This window comes from Euprymna scolopes, chromosome 33 (assembly GCF_053919585.1).
Source record: "Euprymna scolopes isolate OS-2025 chromosome 33, ASM5391958v1, whole genome shotgun sequence".
NCBI classification, from domain to species: Eukaryota; Metazoa; Mollusca; class Cephalopoda; order Sepiida; family Sepiolidae; genus Euprymna; species Euprymna scolopes.
In genome coordinates, this window is record NC_136514.1 from 48,309,745 (window position 1) to 48,333,422 (window position 23,678).

At 31.6% G+C, this 23,678-nt stretch overlaps 1 protein-coding gene across 1 annotated transcript in view; it reads right to left on the reverse strand.

Annotated features, from left to right (window-relative positions):
• Nucleotides 1–23,678, reverse strand: part of LOC145258210 (C-type mannose receptor 2-like) — a 445,837-nt gene that overhangs the window by 214,715 nt on the left and 207,444 nt on the right. Inside the window, exons 5-8 of the mRNA XM_080116148.1 lie at nt 20,575–20,671; nt 9,866–9,992; nt 7,334–7,440; nt 2,743–2,855 (exon numbers count right to left, since the gene is read on the reverse strand). Of these exons, the coding sequence (XP_079972274.1) occupies nt 2,743–2,855; nt 7,334–7,440; nt 9,866–9,992; nt 20,575–20,671 (444 nt within the window). The remainder of the gene's footprint in view (nt 1–2,742; nt 2,856–7,333; nt 7,441–9,865; nt 9,993–20,574; nt 20,672–23,678) is intronic.

The window sequence follows — 23,678 nt, forward strand, 5'->3', positions numbered from 1 at the left end:
ATTATATTCATGCAGATATTCTACATGATTTATACTTGCATAATATTTGCGTCAAAAGTTTACAGTAAACACAAAATTGTTTCCATATATATTTATGTATACGTATATATATTTTTAAATTTATCTATCTATCTATCTATCTATCTATCTATCTATATATATATATATATATATATATATATATATATATATATATATATGTAAGTGAGCGTGTCTGTGTGTGTCTCTGTGTGTACATTTCCCTACGCAATAACTTTGTCAATTTTAAGTCTACATACTCGAAATTTGATATGCAGGGTACTGAGATTGGGAATAATCTGTGTAATTCGTTTTCAGCCAGAAATTTGACTGTTAAGGGGTCAAAGTTCAACGATTTGACCTTTAACAATTTTAGGTTTAAACACTTTAACACTTTTAGATATAGGTTCCTTGGACATGGATCTAACTTAATAACTTGATTTGAGCCCCAAACAATAAATGTTAAGAAGTCATAATAGGGGTCAAAGTTTAAAAAAATTACCTCTGCGGTTTCTACCAAATTGCTCAGATGCTTTTTCCGCCGATATTTTTGAAAGCCATTCTCTCCTTTTTATTGTTTAGCCTTAATTAAAACCACGACACTTCTGGTTTTGCGGTGGTCGTAACGAGAAAGACGTCAGGTTTTTCCCCCGTTCTTTTCGTCTTTCGCGGTACGGGTTCGAGCCTGCCTTTCTACTACCACTTTTTTTTTTTTTTTTTTTTTTTTTGCTCAACATACACATCCAAACACACGGGCAACGCCGGGATGAAATGCTAGTACATATATATATATATATATATATATATATATATATATATATATATATATATATATACTAGCAGGGAAACCTGACGTTACCTGGATTTAATGATGATCAACGAATGTTTCACACCATATTTTTATTGTCATCGATATCGATGAAATCGACCGTTTTTCAATCAAATTGATTGATTACCTGCTCTACTTGGGGATTCATCGTTGTACACCGAGATTAAGCTTCACATGCCCGTCCCCCGCAGTAATTTAGCCCACAATACAGTGTGGTCTACGTTTCACTGTAGAGAACCAACTTTTGATTTTATAAAATTATTTTTTAAATATAACGGCTTAAATTAAAGTTTGAAATGCAAAAGTCAAATATCATGTTTCAATTGTGCTCTAAACAGAAACATTCATTTCAAACGCGCCCGTTTTATGTCGGCCCCTTCGGCGAGGGTGTTAATGAAACTTCTCAAATGCACTTGTGATATTAGATTGTATAAAGTATTAACTTTGGTCAAAATCGCCTGTTCTTTCCTTTATCGGACTATTTCGATTATGGATTATTGATATTTATCGGAGACATTCCAATACAAAATCTATCTAAAAACATTGCCAGGCACATAAAATACCTCCGTGTGAAATTTCATAAAAATCGGAGTTTATTTCTTATGGACTTAAGTCCATAAGAAATAAACTCTCTCTCTCTCTCTCTCTCTCTCTCACACACACACACACACACACACATACACACACACACATATATATATATATATATATATATATATATATATATATATATATATATATATATATATATATATACTAGCTGGGCGCTCATCGTTGCCCAGTCGTACAATACACTAAAACATGATATTTTAATTTATGCAGATTGCATCTGTATAGAATCAATCGTCTGTTGAATATTATATAATACGAGGAATAATATGCGCGGGGAATTAATTCGAGAAACATTTAAAAATAAAATAGATAATGATGATAATGTAGTTAATATGTTTGTTTACCATATCACGTAAGCTGATATTTGGACTTGACGATGAATGCCCTGGAAACTCACTTCTGATTACTGTTTATTTGCAAAATATGCAAACAAAGAAATGATTTGCGTCGATTTTAATTAGTACCTCTTCCTTTATCGTAAATTGAATTCATTTATAAAAAAATAAATAAAATAAAATGGTGAGGTTAACCCGGGCTTGAACAAGGGGCTATCCGATTTGTAGTTGAATGCTCGACCACTGAGCTATATTTCAAGATATAAAAAAAATCGGGGGGGGGGGGTCAAACAAGAAGTTATTTGTTGAGATTTTATTATCTCCCTTGCCGGTGCAACCTAAAATATTCCTCTGTAAAAAATTTCCGTTTGTTTTTCCTCTTTCCTCATGACGTTGATGATTTTTATAGGATTTCAGTCAACCACAGAAGGCTGTTCCTATACATCGAAACCGCTGGTTCGTCCTTCGAATATGTTATGTATAGTTTTTAAATAAATATTTGTATTTAGCTCTCACATTCGCGATCGAACACTTTATTTGATTTCTTTTCATTACATTCTGACAAAAAAAAAATACGTCCAAATAAAAAATGGGCGACTTTCTAAGAAAACACTGGTTCTCCAAGGTGCAAACCTTAACTTTAATATCGTTTAAAAATCAACAACAAAAAACTACGTAAATAGATAAACGATAAAAACTAAAAAGCAAAGTGTCTATGGCATCATAGCATGGTGGATTAAGGCGCTAGACTGAAATACATAAGGTCCGGAGTTCGAGTCTTAACAACAATGGAGCTAAATAAATAAATAAATACGTCCAAATAAAAAATGGCCGACTTTCTAAGAAAAAAGCGGTTCTCCAAGGTGGCGACGTTAACTTTAATATCGTTTAAAAAATCAACAAAAAAAAACTATATATATATATATATATATATTATCATCTAATTACCTGGCTTTTTCTGGCAGATGAATGATTTCACCTCGTAGCAGCGTCCAGGTGACCAGATATTCACATTTTTTATGAAAGGGTCTACATAAGTACAAGAATCATTTTTCACAGTTCTGGAAAAGAAAAAAATGAAAAGATTACAGAAAACAAGAAGAAAAAAGAAAAAGAAGAAAAAATTACGAAAAACAAGGAAAAAAAAGAAAAAGAAGAAAAAAATTACGAAAAACAAAAACAAAAATAAGAAAAGATTACGAAAACCAAGAAGAAAAAAGAAAAAGAAAAAAAATTACGAAAAACAAGGAAAAAAAAGAAAAAGAAGAAAAAAATTACGAAAAACAAGAAAAAAAGAAAAAGAAGAAAAAAATTACGAAAAATAAGGAGAAAAAAGAAAAAGAAGAAAATTACGAAAAACAAGAAGAAAAAAGGAAAAGAAGAAAAAAATTACGAAAAACAAGAAAAAAAGAAAAAGAAGAAAAAAATAAGGAGAAAAATAAGGAGAAAAAAGAAAAAGAAGAAAATTACGAAAAACAAGAAGAAAAAAGGAAAAGAAGAAAAAAATTACGAAAAACAAGAAGAAAAAAGAAAAAGAAAAAAATTACGAAAAACAAGAAGAAAAAAGGAAAAGAAGAAATAAATTACGAAAAACAAGAAGAAAAAGAAGAAAAATTACGAAAAACAAGAAAAAAGAAAAACAAGAAAAAAATTACGAAAAACAAGAAGAAAAAAGAAAAAGAAGAAAAAAATTACGAAAAACAAGAAGAAAAAGAAGAAAAATTACGAAAAACAAGAAGAAAAAAAGAAAAACAAGAAAAAAATTACGAAAAACAAGAAGAAAAAAGAAAAAGAAGAAAAAAATTACGAAAAACAAGAAGAAAAAGAAGAAAAATTACGAAAAACAAGAAGAAAAAAAGAAAAACAAGAAAAAAATTACGAAAAACAAGAAGAAAAAAGAAAAAGAAGAAAAAAATTACGAAAAACAAGAAAAAAGAAAAAGAAGAAAAAAATTACGAAAAATAAGGAGAAAAAAGAAAAAGAAGAAAAGATTACGAAAAACAAGAAGAAAAAAGAAAAAGAAGAAAAAATTACGAAAAACAAGAAGAAAAAAAGAAAAAGAAGAAAAAATTACGAAAAACAAGAAGAAAAAAGAAAAAGAAGAAAAAAATTACGAAAAATAAGAAGAAAAAAGAAAAAGAAGAAAAAATTACGAAAAACAAGAAGAAAAAAAGAAAAACAAGAAAAAAATTACGAAAAACAAGAAGAAAAAAGAAAAAGAAGAAAAAAATTACGAAAAACAAGAAGAAAAAAGAAAAAGAAGAAAAAAATTACGAAAAACAAGAAGAAAAAAGAAAAAGAAGAAAAAATTACGAAAAACAAGAAGAAAAAAAGAAAAACAAGAAAAAAATTACGAAAAACAAGAAGAAAAAAGAAAAACAAGAAAAAAATTACGAAAAACAAGAAAAAAGAAAAAGAAGAAAAAAATTACGAAAAATAAGGAGAAAAAAGAAAAAGAAGAAAAGATTACGAAAAACAAGAAGAAAAAAGAAAAAGAAGAAAAAATTACGAAAAACAAGAAGAAAAAAGAAAAAGAAGAAAAAATTACGAAAAACAAGAAGAAAAAAGAAAAAGAAGAAAAAAATTACGAAAAATAAGGAGAAAAAAGAAAAAGAAGAAAATTACGAAAAACAAGAAGAAAAAAGGAAAAGAAGAAAAAAATTACGAAAAACAAGAAGAAAAAAGAAAAAGAAAAAAATTACGAAAAACAAGAAGAAAAAAGGAAAAGAAGAAAAACATTACGAAAAACAAGAAGAAAAAGGAGAAAAATTACGAAAAACAAGAAGAAAAAAGAAAAAGAAGAAAAGATTACGAAAAACAAGAAGAAAAAAGAAAAAGAAGAAAAAATTACGAAAAACAAGAAGAAAAAAGAAAAAGAAGAAAAAAATAAGGAGAAAAATAAGGAGAAAAAAGAAAAAGAAGAAAATTACGAAAAACAAGAAGAAAAAAGGAAAAGAAGAAAAAAATTACGAAAAACAAGAAGAAAAAAGAAAAAGAAAAAAATTACGAAAAACAAGAAGAAAAAAGGAAAAGAAGAAAAACATTACGAAAAACAAGAAGAAAAAGAAGAAAAATTACGAAAAACAAGAAGAAAAAAGAAAAACAAGAAAAAAATTACGAAAAACAAGAAAAAAGAAAAAGAAGAAAAAAATTACGAAAAATAAGGAGAAAAAAGAAAAAGAAGAAAAGATTACGAAAAACAAGAAGAAAAAAGGAAAAGAAGAAAAAAATTACGAAAAACAAGAAGAAAAAAGAAAAAGAAGAAAAAATTACGAAAAACAAGAAGAAAAAAGAAAAAGAAAAAAAATTACGAAAAACAAGAAAAAAAAGGAAAAGAAGAAAAAAATTACGAAAAACAAGAAGAAAAAATTACGAAAAACAAGAAGAAAAAAAGAAAAAGAAGAAAAAAATTACGAAAAACAAGAAGAAAAAAGAAAAAGAAGAAAAGATTACGAAAAACAAGACGAAAAAAGAAAAAGAAAACTCATAACGAAAATTACAATCTTTCTCTTCGTATTATTGCACTTATCATTGTTAAATTTTAATTTCTACGGATAAAAAATTTGATTTGCAAGCAGACAAATGAATTAAACAATACATTAACTATCCATTTCGTCACTTTAATATTAAAAAAAACTACTTTTAATTAATGAAAACAAATGATATTATCTCTAAGTATCGGATTTTATTTTAAAATTTAATAATTTTTTTACATCTTACATTTCGCAAAACATTGCACTTAAATGTGTGCGTTTTTTTTTAATTTTATTTTCTTTTACTATCTGGCAGCCCGACGTTGCCCGGTCGTACAATACGCTTAAACATGATATTTTACGCAGGTTGCGTATGTACAACGCGAGTCACGGGAAACTGATGTTTTTAGAACGCTTCTTGTTCTTCTTGGGTAAGGGATAGGGAGTGAGATAGATAGTTTAGTAAATGTTTTTATGTATATTATAAATATATAGGCTTAAATTAAGGCTAGACAATCGAAAAGACAAATACAAAATATCGGCGAAAAATATCGGCGAAAAAAGCGACCCCCTCTGTAGAAAAGTGTCCTGTTGAAGGTGAAGATATTAATGTTTTTAGTCAATTTTTCAATATTTGTCGTCTGAAAGGTCGAACTTCAAAACAATACTGATATTGGTAAAATCCGTCGCTTCTGTCGAAAGTTTTAGGCACACATGCAAACATACATACATAAATACATTTATATATTGATAACTAAACATTTCCGACCCAAACCGATTAAAAAGCTTGCCCTATCTCTGATTACACTTTATGTCAAATTTCAAATGTTTAGACTAGAAATTGTCTGAGTAATTTGGTAGAGACCGCAGAGGTCAATTTTTTTTAAACTTTGACCTCTATTATGACCCCTTAATATTTATTGTTTGGGGCTCAAATCAAGTTATTAAGTTAGATCCATGTCCAAGGAACTTATATCTACAATTTCAAGTGTTTAGGCCCAAATTTGAGTGAGGAGTTTGGTAGAGTTCTCAAAGGTAAAATCGTTGAACTTGGACTCCTTAACAGCCAAAGTTTTTGGCCGAAAACCGATCACACAGATTTTCCCAAATCTCAGTACTCTGTATATCAAATTTCGAGTCCGTAGACTGAAAATTGACAGAGTTATTGTGTAGGGAAATGTACACAGACAGACACACAGACACGTTCACTTTCATATATATATAGATTACGAGGAATAATTTGCCCGTCGACTAAATCACAAAAAAATATAAAATAAATAAATAATGATGATGATGATGATGATGATGATGATGATGATGATGATGATGATGATGATGATGATGTAATCATTAAATTCCGTCTGCTTTTGTTTACAATATCACCTCAGCTGATATTTAGGCTTGACGTTGAATCTTCTGAAAAAGTTACTTCTGATCAATGTTTAGTTTTAAAATATGCAAACAAAGAAATAATTTGCGGCGATTTTAAATGGTACCTCTTTTTTTATCATAAATTGATTAAGAAAAAAATAAAATCGTGATGTACACCCGAGCTGGAACAGGTGATCATTTGATGTCGAATGCTCTAACACTAAGCTGTATCTCCAGATTATAATAAATCTGTTTTTCTCAAAAAATTGATTTGTTGAAATTTTATTATCTCCCCTGGCCGGTGTAACATAAAATATTCCCCTGTAAAAATTATTAATGTCATTTTATTTATAAGAGGGAAAAGCTATTTTTAAGGTCGGATTTTTTTTCGATTTTCGATACTTATCGGACGAATATTTGCGCAAAATATATCTAAGAATACTACCAGGCGTATGAATTAGGTTTGTGTCAAATTTGCAAAAGATAGGACCAGCCGTTTCGAAACCTTTGAGAAAAGAACTCACACACACAAAGTGACTTTTATAAAATAGTAGATTACACTTTAATGATAATTTCAATTTCAGTCCGTAACCAATGGTTTTGTGTTTCGACGAAAACAGTTCAAAGACAATTAAAAAAACACACACAAATTCTTTCATTTTCAGACCAGAAGAAAAAGTATATATTTAACTCACTCATTAATGATAGGGAATCGGCCCTCATTCCAAAAATGCAGCGCCAATTTAGTGCCGTCGATCCATTCCCAGTGGTAGTTATCGCTACCTTCAGCTGAAGAGTCTGCCTGAATAGCATTAAAATAGCATTAATTAAAGAGTATTAAAAATATAAAACTGTATGGCAAACATTCATTTAAACATAATAAATTTGCCATTAAAATAACGTTTTAATTTAAATTAGCCATTAAAATAACGTTTTAACTTAAATATGCCATTAAAACGTTTTAACTTAAATATGCCATTAAAATAACATTTTAACTTAAATATGCCATTGAAATAACATTTTAACTTATATATGCCATTGAAATAACATTTTAACTTAAATATGCCATTAAAATAACATTTTAACTTAAATTTACGATAAAAAACATTTCAACGTAATATAACGTTATATCAAAGATTTTAATTGTGAAAATAAATAAAATCATAGAAAATTTTCTTAATTCTTAATTCACCTTTTCGATCAACTTTTAAATATTGATATTCGCTAAATTGTAATAAAGTTCTACGTTGTAACCGTGCTTTATTTGACTAATATTATAAATATATACTTCATATACTGATAAAACAGTTATCTACGGACACGTGTTTCGTCGTATCTACGTCTTATCAGAGTAAATGAATGTTCCAGAACTGGAACCTCTAACCATACAGGCTATGATCAGAGGTTCTCTGTGGTAAGAAGTTTGAGCCCTAGTACAGTCAGCTACGACGATGAGCTGTAGATATGACGAAACACGTGTCCGTAGATAATTGTTTTATATGAGAAATAAAGTGAGTAAAAAAATAACGAATACATGTAGTTGAATATACGTTATAAATTATGGTTTCTGAAACTTTTCGTCTCTGAGCTTTATTTTTTGTTGCATATGCATGTCGTATTGTTGCCACATCTGGGCAGGTGCATCTACCACTGACCTCTTTCTCTTGGAAAAGGCCCAACAAAGAGTCCTTAATATAATAGGTATAGTAATACTGATTCAGCTCCAATCTCTGTTTCATCGCCGCAATGTATAGTTGGGTTATATATATATATATATATATATATATATATATATATATATATATATATATATATATATATATATATATATATATATATATATATATATATATATGTATATATGTGTGTGTGTGTGTTTCTGATTGTTTCTTTCTTATATATATAAATATGTATATATGCCTATATATACGTTTTCTTGTATATATACACATATATACGTTTTTCTTGTATATATATATATATATATTATGCCTGTGTGTATGTGTGTTTCATGTATATATATATATATATATATATATATATATATATATATATACGTGTCTGAATTTGTGTATCGTCTAATCTAAGGTTTGTTGTGTGTATATGCACATGTTTTCCAGCTGACTACAATTTGGTTGACTTCCAGTCCAACGTGAACAAGTTCTAAATAAACCATCCCCTTAAATAATCCAATTTATCAAATTTAAACGACTAACAATTACTACGATATTTTACCATTGACTACTGTGCACTCAGTAATCCTTATTCTTCGAGTGGCCTCCGATCCTTGATAAAAAAAACAAGGATAAGGGTTATTGAAAAGGATATACTGTCCTCGTTAGGTATCAGGTCTGTTATTACAGACATCGATGATCATGATTTTCCGGTCCCGTCAGCATTGGATTTTTCTCCTCAGCATTGGATTTTACTGGTGAGATCTATAGACTGGTGTGACTGTTAGTGAACTTTGCCTATCGTCTTCCTCTGCTCTTTTTTCCGGCGATTTTCTTAACATCGAGCTTTTATCCAAGCCGTCCACCTGCATTAAATGGCTGAAGAACTTTAACTGTCTGGCGTGGATGGTATTGAGTAGTGTGCTGTACTCTGTATACTGTCAATTAAACAATTATTAATATTATGAGGGGATCGAAAATGGCTTCCGGCTATCGGCCCGGTCGCCCCCCCCCCGTACCAAAGTCAACACACTAGGTCATTGACTTCTATGTTGACTGAGGTATGTCTTTGGTCCTGTTCGAGAAGGTATACACTCGAATGCTTAACCTTCCCCCTTTGCGGCGTGATTGGCTTATTGCTAATCACATAAGATGTCAGTACCGGGGAATGCCGACGGAGCTACCCAGGCATTTTTTTTTGCAGGCCAGAATGTTCTTTATTTAAGACGCTGACTTTACAAATCCAACTTTGTCACATCATCTCATCGTGGGAGAGAAATAAATAACTTTTAAAGAGTGGAACCAGAAAGTAGTAATTCTCTCCCCCTCCCATTTGGGAGAAGCATCACCCAAAGAATACGAGGAGAGGGTTCGGACTACAATAAAAGGTTGAGAGCGTTAAGAGGCTGCCAAAAAGTAAAAGCAAGGTCTGCTGTGAACAATCTACAATGAACACGTCATAGTTCGTGGAAGAGCGATTCTTAAAGAGTCCAACGCCAATGTGTTGATGGAAGTCTTAAAACGCCAACGACGGGAAGAAAATACTTTACTCACAGTTTCAACATAGCGAAGACCGAGCCATATCGGTTTCTTATTCAACAGTGTAGCGTCGTTGACGTAAAATTCAGTATTCCGGTTAAGCACTGTTACCATTTGGCTGCCTTCTTCTTCACACGAAAGCCTAGAGTAAGCAAAAAATAATCAACGTCATTTTTTTAAGATACGCAAAATAAAATAAAATAAAATAAAATAAATAAAATAATAATAATAATAATAATAATAATAAAAATAATAATAATAATAATAATAATAATAATAATAATAATAATAATAATAATAACTCGACCAGAAACCCAGGAAACTCATGACCATGCATAATGTATTACACCCATAGGACGATATTCACAGACTCTACGTGAAAAGGAAAGACGGCGGGAGAGGACTGATCTGTATAGAAGACTGTGTGAAGGAGGACAAAACAAAAGAACTAGAAAAATACATAATGCAAAACACTGAAAGGATAATTATGGCAGCGAGAAACACTGAAACAAAAAACAACAGAAAACAGAGAGACAAACGACAAAACGAGAAAAGAGAAATGGGAAGAGAAACAACCCCACGGAAGATTCATAAGAATGATAAAAGATGAGAATAACGAAAACACCTGGACATGGATGCGAAAAGGACATATAAACCGAGAAACTGAATCTCCGTTCCCCCTAATAAAAAAATGATACTAAAGGGCCGAGAAGGATCAATAAGGACTGAAAGACCGAGGAGCGAGTGCCAACCAGACCTCGGCTGGACAAGCACAAAGAAAACTGGGACCTTGGGGAGGCTGAGTGCCACTCAAATTCCAGTATAAACCAATGCCCACTACCAGCGAGAAATCAGTGGTAAGCGGCTGTTGCGAGGATGCAAATTCATTTGCAAATGCTATCGAAGGATGTGGAGAGAGCTGGACGTCTGGGGAGACTTGTTGTCACTCAGCTTCCAGAGAACACCACAGGTTTCCAATCAGATCGTTTGTTGACTTGTGTGAAAGCTCCATGTAAGTCAATAATAATAATAATAATAATAATAATAATAATAATAATAATAATAATAATAAAGAGTAATACCAAATAACCAAGCAGAGTCAAGGAGGAAGGAAAGACCAAGGAACTGCTCAGGCCTCCGCCGAATAAGTGCGAAGAGAACTGGAACCTTGGAGAGGCTTATTGCCACTCAAATTCCAGTGAAGACCAATAGCTGCTGCTAACGAGAAATCAATGGCAAGCAGCTGTTGCGATAATGTAAATTTATTTGCAAATTTTATCGAAAGAAGTGGAGAGTACTGGAAACCTGGGGAGACTTGTTGTCACTCAGCTTTCAAGGAACACTACAGGCTGTTTTCAAGGAGAGATCTTTGATGACCTTTGTGAAAGCTCCTTGAGGGCCATAATAATAACTAGCAAAATCTGTGGAAATCACCAGGTAGTAAAAAATTTAAAACACATTATAAATAAAATGAATATAAAATAAAATAAACTAAATAATGACGAATGTCAAACAATTTGTTAGTAAATTCTTTTTAAGCCTTTTAAAACGAAAAAGAATTAATTAAGAAATTTACATTTTTTTCAATGAAAACTCAACACACAACGCATTGTTTTGTTTTATTTTCTAAATAATTTTTTAATATGAATTATAAAAGAAGAGATGCCAATTCACTTGCACAGTTTGTTTTTTCAATTTTAAAAAGAATTTTTAATTAAAAAAAAACATGCAGTCTCCTTTCAACATATTTTATTAAATTATAAAACAAAATAGTCAATTTGAAACCGTAAACAGACAGCCATATTTTTTGTTTTGAAAAATTTTGGAGAGGAAATAGTTTTAATGATTTTTAACTGATAAAGAGCGTCTATACAGGTAGGTAATTTGTTTCTCTTTAATGTTTGCGATGATGATGTTTTTGTGACATTGGATGCCGGACAAGAAAATTAATATTCAGATAATAATAATAATAATAATAATAATAATAATAATAATAATAATAATAATAACTAGCGGGGCCTGTGGAAATTCCACAGAGGACTCATTCATGTATAATATATTGATGTTGGCATTATGTAGATGTTCAGTGTAAATGGAGACGCTCTGATATTATTGTAGCTTTTTTGTTGAAACTGCGAAAGTATTTATCTAAGCTAGCAGGAACGCCCGGCGTAGCCCGGTCATAAAGTACGCTTAAATATGATATTTTAATGCTTGTAGATTTCGTGTATATTATTATAGAGTTAATGTTCGATCAATTTTTATATATTATAAAGTTGCGATGTTCCAAAATAAAAATATATATATATCCATAGAATTTGGGTTTATAAGCTTGAATCGAAACCGAAACCAAAACTTATGAAGAATTCTTGGTAAAATTATTTATTACAAGAAATGGAAGTCCATAACAATTAAACGACAGACTCGGATATAAGCGTGACACACAAAATAAATAACACGCACGCTATCCCAATGATGATGATGATGATGAGAAGAAGAAGAAGAAGAAGAAGAAGAAGAAGAAGAAGAAGAAGAAGAAGAAACCATGATAATTTGCGCTGTGTCTCGGTTTCAGTATATATAATTCCAGGTTAATAGTTTCCAGAGGTTAAGCAATCAATGAATTTTAACGAGGTTCATACAAGAGTACTCAATACCGAAATAGGGCAAGATGTACTGATTATTTGTTTTACATAAGTATTTATACATCACTACACATTCATGAGCATGTTTCGGTCAGCTAATTACAAGTAACTAGGGGCCTGTTCAGGCGATGTTATTCATAAAAATGTAGAGCCCGTAATAAAAATTGGAAAACATTTCTCTCCCATTTAAATCAGGATGTTCGTCATATTGTATTTTAAAAATAAAACAGGCCAACGGAATTTAAATAAATTAAAAAGAAAGAAGAAAGATCCGGAGGGAATAGAATAACGATATATAAGAAAGAAACAAAGAAAATAAATAATAATAATAATAATAATAATAATAATAATAATAATAATAATAATAATAATAATGAAATAATATAAATAATGAAATAATATAAATAAAATTTAAAATTTTAAATTAAAAATAAAGATAAGAATAATAATAATCGTAATAATAAAATTATAGAATGTAAAATTTTACATCGATAAACAAAATATACAAAGCAAAACAAAAACAAAACACCAAAGACCACACAACAAAATAAAGACAGGAACACGTCTTTATATTGTGGAGGGGGGGCTGACCGAAAAATGCTCATGAATGTGTAGTGACATATAAATGCTTATGTAAAACAAATAAATAAATAATAGATATATATATATATATATATACATATATATAACTACTTAATTTACTCACATAAAATTAATATACGAAAGTATAGATTTATGCGTAAACTTTAAGTATTTACTTCAAAAGTGCTCAATACGTAGGTAGAGCTAGTTAGTAATTTATAAAATATATATGGCGATTAAGCTACACTGAATAATCCGCGTTTCATCCACTCTAGGACTCTTCAGGCTTATGCGCTGAAGAGTCCTAGAGAGGATGAAACGCGGAATATTCAGTGTAGCTTAATCGCCATATATATTTTATAAATTACTATATATATATATATATATATATATATATATATATATATATATATATACAGTGATGATCATATTTATTGGCACGGTAAAATAAAAGTTAAATTTTGTCTAATAAATTCTAAAAAAGGGATTAAATTAAAGAAAATAACAAAGTATATTATGTATTTTTAACTGGCCTTTCCGATGCAGCAATCGGATTTTAGAAAAAATAAATAACAAAGGAACAACAAACATAATTGCAAAAAACCCTTGTTCAAAATTATTGGCACGATTTATTTAATAATCAATTGTATAGCCTTTGGCCTTGATTACCTTCCTCAGTCGCTTTTCATAGTTTACAACCAAGTTGTTGCACTCTTCAGTAGTAATTTTAGCCCACTCTTCCTGACAATAATCCTCCAATTGAATAAGATTCTTAGGCTTCCTTTGCATTACCCTCAATTTTAGTGTTCTCCATAAATTTTCAATTGGATTAAGGTCTGGGCTTTGTGATGGCCACTCCAAAACATTAATATGATTGTCCTCAAGCCATTTCTTAGTCAGTTTAGCCGAATGCTTTGGGTCATTATCTTGCATGAACCACCAACGACGACCAAGTGAGAGCTCTTTAGCAGAGTCTTTCAGCTTTTCATCCAATATTTTAACATAATCTTCCTTTTTTATGCTACCTGTGACCTTAACAAGTCGCCCTGGTCCAGAGGCAGCAAAGGATCCCCAAAACATCAAACTGCCTCCACCGTGCTTCACTGTGGGTATGGTGTTCTTAGGCAGGAAAGCTTCGCCAGATTTTCTGTAAATATAATACACTTTATTATGGCCAAATAACTCTATTTTCGTTTCGTCAGTCCATAGAACACGTTTCCAGAATGCAACATCTTTATCAATATGACGTTTTGCAAAGGCTAGCCTTGCTTTCAGGTGCATAGGCTTCAATAAGGGAGTCTTTCTCGGACGACATGCTTTTAAACCAGCTCTCTTCAAAACTCTACCAACTGTATGTCGAGATACATTCACTCCAGAGGTGCTCTGTTCATCAACAATCTCCCCAACAGAGATCCTTGGGTTTTGTTTTACTTGTCGAACAATTTTCCGTTCATCTCTTGGGGAAAGAATCCTTTTTCTCCCTCTACCCTCTAAACTCATAACGTGGCCTTGCGATTTGAACTTGTTTATTATGGCTCTAACAGTGGATTTGGGAAGGTTTAGCTTCTTTGAAATCTTATCATAGCCCTCCCCATTGGTATGGCATGCTACAACAAGCTTCCTGACGTCTTCGCTGTGTTCCTTAGTTTTAACCATGGCGATTGAAAATTATAATTTAGTCACTTATAATAGTTTAAATAAATCGCTATCTAAAAATTATCTGAAAAAAATTATTCACTGAATTAGCGTTAAACAAGCATAATATGGCTATAAAAAAGTTCAGAAAGCACGTAAACCGGAAATTGATTGATATTATACTGATACTAAAAGAAAAACAAAGCCGTGCCAATAATTTTGAACAGGGGTTTTTTGCAATTATGTTTGTTGTTCCTTTGTTATTTATTTTTTCTAAAATCCGATTGCTGCATCGGAAAGGCCAGTTAAAAATACATAATATACTTTGTTATTTTCTTTAATTTAATCCCTTTTTTAGAATTTATTAGACAAAATTTAACTTTTATTTTACCGTGCCAATAAATATGATCATCACTGTATATATATATATATATATATATATATATATATATATATATATATATATAATGAATAAATATCAAAAGTCTATATTCCAAATTTCATTATGTTGACTATCTTACAATTTATTCCTTTAATTCAGTTGACGCTTGCAATTCTTGACAGTATCTGTTTCGTAGCACAATATTAATCACTTAATTATTATATCAATTAGTGAATCTATTTTGCCCTTAACTCATCACAAGAAATAGCAACAATCAATCCAACAAAAGGAAATAAAATGCGTTTGGACATGATTTTTAAAAAAATCTGAAAATTGGAAGAGAAGCTGCAACTATCTTACAGTTTGCTTACATTACGCCATTTTTGGACTTAGAACTTATAAGATGGTAAACATGATGAAATTCGAAATATAGACTTTTGTCATTTATTCATTATATGCTTAATAATTACATTGAGCTTCTTAAATAAGGATTGGTATATATAAAAACGGAAATATGAGTGAATAAAGAATATTTCCATATATATATTTTACTAGCATTTTAGCCCGGTGTTGCCCGGGCGTTTGGATGTGTATGTTGAGCAAAAAAAAAAAAAGAAGAAGTGGTAGTAGGCAGGCAGGCTCGAACCCGTACCGCAAAGGAGGAAAAGAACGGGGTGAAACCTAACGTTTATGCTGTTACGACCACCGCCAAACCGGAAGCGACATTTTTTAAAATTAAGGCTAGACAATCTAAAGGAGAGGATAACTTTCAAAAATATCGGCGAAAAAAGTGACCTCCCCCTGTAGAAAAGTGCCTAGTTGAAGGGGAAGATATTAATGTTTTTAGCCAATTTTTCGATATTTGTCGTATGTAAGGTCGAACATTAAAACGATACTGATCTTGGTAAAATCCGTCGCCTCTGTTGAAAGTTTAAGGCAGACATGCAAACAGACATATATACATACATTTATATATCGGTAACTAAAAATTTTCGACCCAAACTGATGAAAAAGCTTACCCTATCTCTAAATACCCTTTATGTAAAATTTCAAATATTTAGACCAGAAATTGTCTGAGTAATTTGGAAGAGACCGCAGAGGTCAATTTTTTTTAACTTTGACCCCTATTATGACTCCTTAAAATTTATTGTTTTTGGTTCAAATCAAGTTATTAAGTTAGATCCATGTCCAAGGAACGTATATCTAAAATTTCAAGTGCGTAGACGAAAAATTGTCAGAGGAGTTTGGTAGAGTTCTCAGAGGTCAAATCGTTGAACTTAATCGCCAAATTTCTGGCCAAAACCGATCATATCGATTTTCCCAAATCTCAGTAACTTGTATATCAAATTTCGAGTCTGTAGACTAAAAATTGACATTATGAGTTATTGCGTAGGGAAATGTACACAGACACACAGATACACAGATACACAGACACGTTCACTTATATATATATATATATATATATATATATATATATATATATATATATATATATAGAGAGAGAGAGAGAGAGAGAGAGAGAGAGAGAGAGAGATGGAGAGAGAGTGTGTAAAGAAGCTTTGAATGAAAAAAAAAAGAAAGAAAAATGAAGAATGCATTTTAAATTCCCGGAAAAAAACTAATTTTAACTTATCTCAGACTTAGCATCTACATAATCTGACTTCTGTATATACGGGGGAGGAGGGGTTAATGTCCATATGTGTGTTACCTATGAAAAAATAGTTATAGAGAATCTCCATTAAAAATAGAATTGTATTTATGTAAAATTTTCCGGGGAACACATTGGAAATCGACTCAGGCAGTCTACTATCGATGACGTCACAAACAGTCGCTTTCAGTTTGTCATAAGCCAGTACGGAAGTAGTAAGGCTACGAAAAACTGTCACGAGAATGATCAGGTTAGTGCGCAATCTGGTCTAACCGGAAATATAAAAAAAAATGAAAAACAGTCTCCTTCAGTCTCTGACAGACTATGGATACCCACGTAGGGGTGCCTGCTTGTGAAATTTTTGTGGCAGGAGGTGCGCAATCTCCAACTCACCTCTCTTGAGTCGACATTGTTGAATACCAGTGGCAAGTGAAGTGTATGTACAGGACGACTGGAAACAAATACCGTAGATAACCGGAAATATTGAAACATAATAAATGCGAAATGCTTTCCCCTCCCCGCCTTTATTACAATATAAAAACGGTCTACTGTTGTTTTAATTAGCCAATGATACTACACTATAATCTTTTGATTGAAGTTCGACGTTGATATTCGAAACAATTCGTATTAGAATTCATTCTATAATGATAATCTTAAATCACTGTTGATAATAAGTTCAGCACTTATAATCATTCAGCTAAAAAGTTAAATTAAAATTCTGATTGGTGTCCGTGTTTTTCTGGTGTCATTTCTTTCTTGGAACGATCTATAAATAATCTAAAATAAGAAAGTTTTTTTTTCTTATGACTTTATGGATGTATACAGGTCTCTGATGAGTTATTTGGTATATACCATTCAACGAAATATGTGTGTGAGACGTACCATATATCAAATAAAATTATATGAATGTGCTATAAATACGTATACGGTATTTGAATAGGTTTCCAAATTATATATATATGCTCCGAAAGTGCAACATTAAAAGTTTATATACTATTAAAAGGTATATATATATATATATATATATATATATATATATATATATATATATATATATATAGAGAGAGAGAGAGAGAGAGATGGAGAGAGAGTGTGTAAAGAAGCTTTGAATGAAAAAAAAAAGAAAGAAAAATGAAGAATGCATTTTAAATTCCCGGAAAAAAACTAATTTTAACTTATCTCAGACTTAGCATCTACATAATCTGACTTCTGTATATACGGGGGAGGAGGGGTTAATGTCCATATGTGTGTTACCTATGAAAAAATAGTTATAGAGAATCTCCATTAAAAATAGAATTGTATTTATGTAAAATTTTCCGGGGAACACATTGGAAATCGACTCAGGCAGTCTACTATCGATGACGTCACAAACAGTCGCTTTCAGTTTGTCATAAGCCAGTACGGAAGTAGTAAGGCTACGAAAAACTGTCACGAGAATGATCAGGTTAGTGCGCAATCTGGTCTAACCGGAAATATAAAAAAAAATGAAAAACAGTCTCCTTCAGTCTCTGACAGACTATGGATACCCACGTAGGGGTGCCTGCTTGTGAAATTTTTGTGGCAGGAGGTGCGCAATCTCCAACTCACCTCTCTTGAGTCGACATTGTTGAATACCAGTGGCAAGTGAAGTGTATGTACAGGACGACTGGAAACAAATACCGTAGATAACCGGAAATATTGAAACATAATAAATGCGAAATGCTTTCCCCTCCCCGCCTTTATTACAATATAAAAACGGTCTACTGTTGTTTTAATTAGCCAATGATACTACACTATAATCTTTTGATTGAAGTTCGACGTTGATATTCGAAACAATTCGTATTAGAATTCATTCTATAATGATAATCTTAAATCACTGTTGATAATAAGTTCAGCACTTATAATCATTCAGCTAAAAAGTTAAATTAAAATTCTGATTGGTGTCCGTGTTTTTCTGGTGTCATTTCTTTCTTGGAACGATCTATAAATAATCTAAAATAAGAAAGTTTTTTTTTCTTATGACTTTATGGATGTATACAGGTCTCTGATGAGTTATTTGGTATATACCATTCAACGAAATATGTGTGTGAGACGTACCATATATCAAATAAAATTATATGAATGTGCTATAAATACGTATACGGTATTTGAATAGGTTTCCAAATTATATATATATGCTCCGAAAGTGCAACATTAAAAGTTTATATACTATTAAAAGGTATATATATATATATATATATATATATATATATATATATATATATATATATGTGTGTGTGTGTGTGTGTGTGTGTGTGTGTGTGTGGTAATTTATAAAATATATATGGCGATTAAGCTACACTAAATATTTCGCGTTTCATCCACTCTAGGACTCTTCAAGCTTATGCGCGAATTCTGTAGTTGTTTATTGTTTTTATATGCTCCTCTTCTATTGAGATTTTAGTTAGCCAATCCGCTTTCTAGTATCCACCGCGCCCTTCCTATCAGCCAATGGGCATGCATTTTATCGGACAAAGGATCTGTTTTCAAACTAGGTAAGTGTTTTTTTATTGTTAGTTTATATATAAATATATATATGTGTACATACATATATGCACATATATATATATATATATATATATATATATATATATATATATACATATATGTGTGATCCTTTATGTATATTCATGTTTATTTTATTTATTTATTTGTTTATTTTCTATTGATTTTGTTAGTTTTAAAACTATTTTGTATCGTTATCCTAGAGTAAATTTTATCTTGTGAACACAGTTATTTGCTATTTCTCTTCTACAGTTTAATAGATGTTGGGGTTCTTTAAAGTACAGGATAGCAAATTTTTCATTTCGCATAAATCTATACTTTCGTATACTAATTTTATGTGAGTAAATTAAGTAGTTATATATTTATATATATATATATATATATATATAAATTTTAGCTCATTAAAAATGGGCAAAAGTTATTGTCCGTTGATTTAGAATGAGTGATTTATGCCAAACTTCTAGAGTACCGTGGTAACTAACCCATTCTAATCGCCATTAATGCGTAACTATGCATTGAACGGATAACATAATACGTAGTTTGCTGCTTTTTATCATAAAGGTGCATACAAATTATCAATTAGATCGGGCTAATAGTTTACGAGAAAGGGTGGAAGGGATAGACAGACCAACGGACACACCAAGAGAAATATAATTTATAAATTCAATAGATTAGTAATATTGCTGAGAACATTTTTGCGTGTTAGACAATGTTTAGTTCTTCAAAGTAAAAATTTATTTAATGCAAAAAATTTTATAGAACGAAATTGTTCTTATTAAAAAAAAAAAGAAAACATCTTCATCTTGTCTGAATTTAGTTGAACTCGGTCGTAACTTACAAAAGCAACTATCAGACAATTTACCGGTTATTTATTTGCTTCCCCACTTAGCAAATTAGGCACAAGGCCCATTTTTTAATGTGGATAGTGAAGGGGAGGGAGACCAGTTCGAGAGGGAACTGGATAGTGACAATTGGTATGAAGGGTTTCCCCTACAATGACCAATAACTGATTGCTTAAGAGCAATGCTCTTATATGTGGGGGTTGCCCCCACATATGGTATTTAATTGCAGTATCTGCCGGAACAGATACCACACTTTGAGATTCATGCCCAGCCCCCGCAGAGACCAAGCGAGTTATCAGGCAATTTACCGATCTGCTTGTCATTCAAAGTTACGGTTAAAAAACTGTGAGAAGAGTAATAAGGGGCAGTTTTACAGGGGTGATATTCACATCTAAAAAAAAAAACATCTGATTGACAGGTGCTTTGATGAATCAATTAAATTCAAAAACGAAATTTCAAATACTCACTTGGCGTTGAACCAGTCGAGTTCTTGCGGAAAATATTTATAACAGGTGCCATTGTAACTTTCCCATCCTCGATCGTTGTCGCAATGAAAGGGCAAATCTAAATAAAGAAAATAAGTTAGGATCACTGGATTGAAACAAAATTAAAACCGCCTCGGTCTAGAAAGATTTCTTCTTCGAGACAGAGTGCATAATATAAATGAAAAGTATAACATAGTGCATATGAGCACGTGGGAAAGGATCAACAGCAGTGAAGGATAGCTGGCTTGTAAAGAGATTAGCAACAGCAGCAGGAGCCGAAAAAGGCTCATATGCAAATTAGGAAGTGTGCGTGAGAAGAAAACGAAGAAAAGAAGAAAAATGTACTTCGTGATCGGAAGCAAGAAATTCGACGTTGAAGAAAATAGACGTATAAAGTCAACACGTGAATGGACCGGCTGTGCCTAGCATGTGGGCGCAAGAAAGAGAAACGCGTGTCTGTCTACAATGGACAGGTGACTTTTTTTAAGCTGTGCCGAAAGAAAAAATGTCGACCTGGATTTTGTTTATTTATTTATTTACAGTTTTATTTCTATGAATTACTAAAGCAACGCGTAACGGCCACGTTACAAAAGCAAATGGGCTAGGCATTCTCGATTAAAAACATTAAATATTATGACCAAACATATAAGTTTACTTGCATTCTTTGTGAAAGTGTAAAATATTACATTTTCGAATCTAAATCTAAATGGCGGTTAAAAGCATCCGTCTTATGAGAATATACTTTTAGTTCTTCGGCAACGTTCTCTCCCATACTTTGGGGAGGGGGGAGGGAATCTTTTGTCAATTATAAGTAAACAGTCTGAAAATATATTCGCTAAAAAAAAAACAAATAAATATTTGACATTTTAACGCAAAATGATAACCAACAGTTTCTCATTTTTGAAACGGTAAAATTGGGGTTGTGGCATTATTGTTTTTTATGAGTCAATTTCATTTTTATTCTTTTTTTTTTTTTTTTAATATAGATAAGAGTGGGGGAATGTACGATTTCAATTTTTTTTCTTTTTTTTTTTCATTTTAGGATGAAAGGGGGGGGGGCTTTTTCTGAATTCTGAAATTATTAACCACTTGACAAAATTCCAAAAAAAATAAAGATAATGGAAAATTCCCGTATTTAGCAAAGCTTTTTAAAGTTAGTTTCATGTATTTCCGTTTAAAATGTAAATGTGCGGGTAAAGAATGTACTATTTAAAAAAATTTCATTTTGTTGGACATTTTTTAAAGCAGGGGATTCTCAATTCTGAAATTAGCGACAAAAACGAAAAAAAATATGATGACAAATTCCCGCGTTTCAGCTAAATGAACGTGCAGTATTTGTCCTGACACTACACTTTATCTTTTCTGTCATCGGCCAGTGCAGAAGAAATCCGTATAGACTAAGACCATTTTTACTTTTGTCCAAATCAACAGTGCCCCTTTCGAGGGAGTTGAAGATTTCCTCCGTTAAAAACCGACATTGTGTCTAACTCTGCCCTCGTGGGGTGGTAAGTAAACAGAGAACAAAGATATCAGACTATGTATCATTAATTATCATATCCGTGCGTGTATGTCACCTATTTAGTGACAGTGGAATGTTTTGATTTGTTTTCCGGCATATCAATGCCGGAAATGAAAACAATCAAATCCTCCTTGGGTCATTTAATGCCAGATGAATATATTTTCGTTTCCACAGATCTTAAAACACCATACACGTTCATCTAGTGTATACATTCACGTATATATTATAGTTTTGATCTCTTATTCTGCAAAGTCGACATTCGCCTGAAGAAACCTGATGTCAAATCCACTTTCAAATTGAGTTCTCGTGTTTATTCCGTACATAAGAGAATAACGACAAGCACTGCTGTATTAATTTTTTTTCTTTTTTTACATGGAGGTCACCACTTATCAAGGCCTGGAAGCCACTTGGAGATAAGGGTTATTGCGTGTACAGTAATCAATGGGATATTATCGTAGTAATCTTTAGTATTGGAGATTTGATAGTGTGTCTTACTTAAGGGAGCGGTTCATCAGGAATTTGTTTATGTTGAACTTGAAGACATAAAAGTTGTAGTCAGGTGGGAAACAGGCAAACGGGAGAGAGTTCCACAGTCGTGCACTTCTAAGAAAGAAGCTTTGCTCATGGAATATACGCTTTGATTTAGGCACAGATAAAGAGTGGGGGTAAACTACTGACAGTGGTTTCAGCTAGACGGGTGTTTATCGTGAAGATTGACGAGGGGAGACCAGAGATTGGAGCTCAGACGAGTACTTGACATGGAAAGTGAGACAAGTGAGAAAGGTAAGTGGAATTGACGGGGTGGTTTTCTCGAATTCGATTGGCAGTTGACTCAAGAATTATGGAAGGCAGAAGAAATTTACTCAATTGGATCTGCGTTCTAAATCATGGACCAGTGAGAGAAAGGGGAGACAGAGAACGAGGATGACTATTTAATCATATTTTGTAACTATTTCAATTTGTATTTATTTTCAGTGGCCACGTAAATCGGGAATTACATGTTTTGGTTTGTAAAGCTGAAGAAAAGATTCGTCATTTTTCTTCCCATGCTTAAGTTTTAAATAACTTTTTCTCTTTCGGTTTGTCTGTCACGTTTAACTTTTAAATAACGTTTTTTACTCTTAGTTTTTCTGCTACGTTTAAGTTGCAATTAACATGTTGTCTTTAAGTTTGTCTAAGTTTTAAATGAAATCTTGGCGATTTTTTCTATCACGTTTTACATCTTGTCTTGCAGTTTATCTGTCACGTTTAAGTTTAAGTTTATGTAGTTTGTTTGAAGCATTGTTTAACGTGTATATAAAAGAATTTTAGGTTTATAGGATGCAGAATAATGCAGAGATTTAGCAAATAGACACCAACTAAACTTATGAGGCAATGGCGGAACAAACAAGCGTGTATATATGTACGATTTAAATCGAGCGGAGGTATTTCGGACGATATCAAAACATCGTTAAACTCACTACTCGTTCAAGCAGCCGCCAATAGCGTAATGGTTAGAAGCCTTGACTGCCGTATAAACGGTCGGGTTTCAATCCTGGCTTGAGGTAGTTGCCTGTCTAGCCGCACT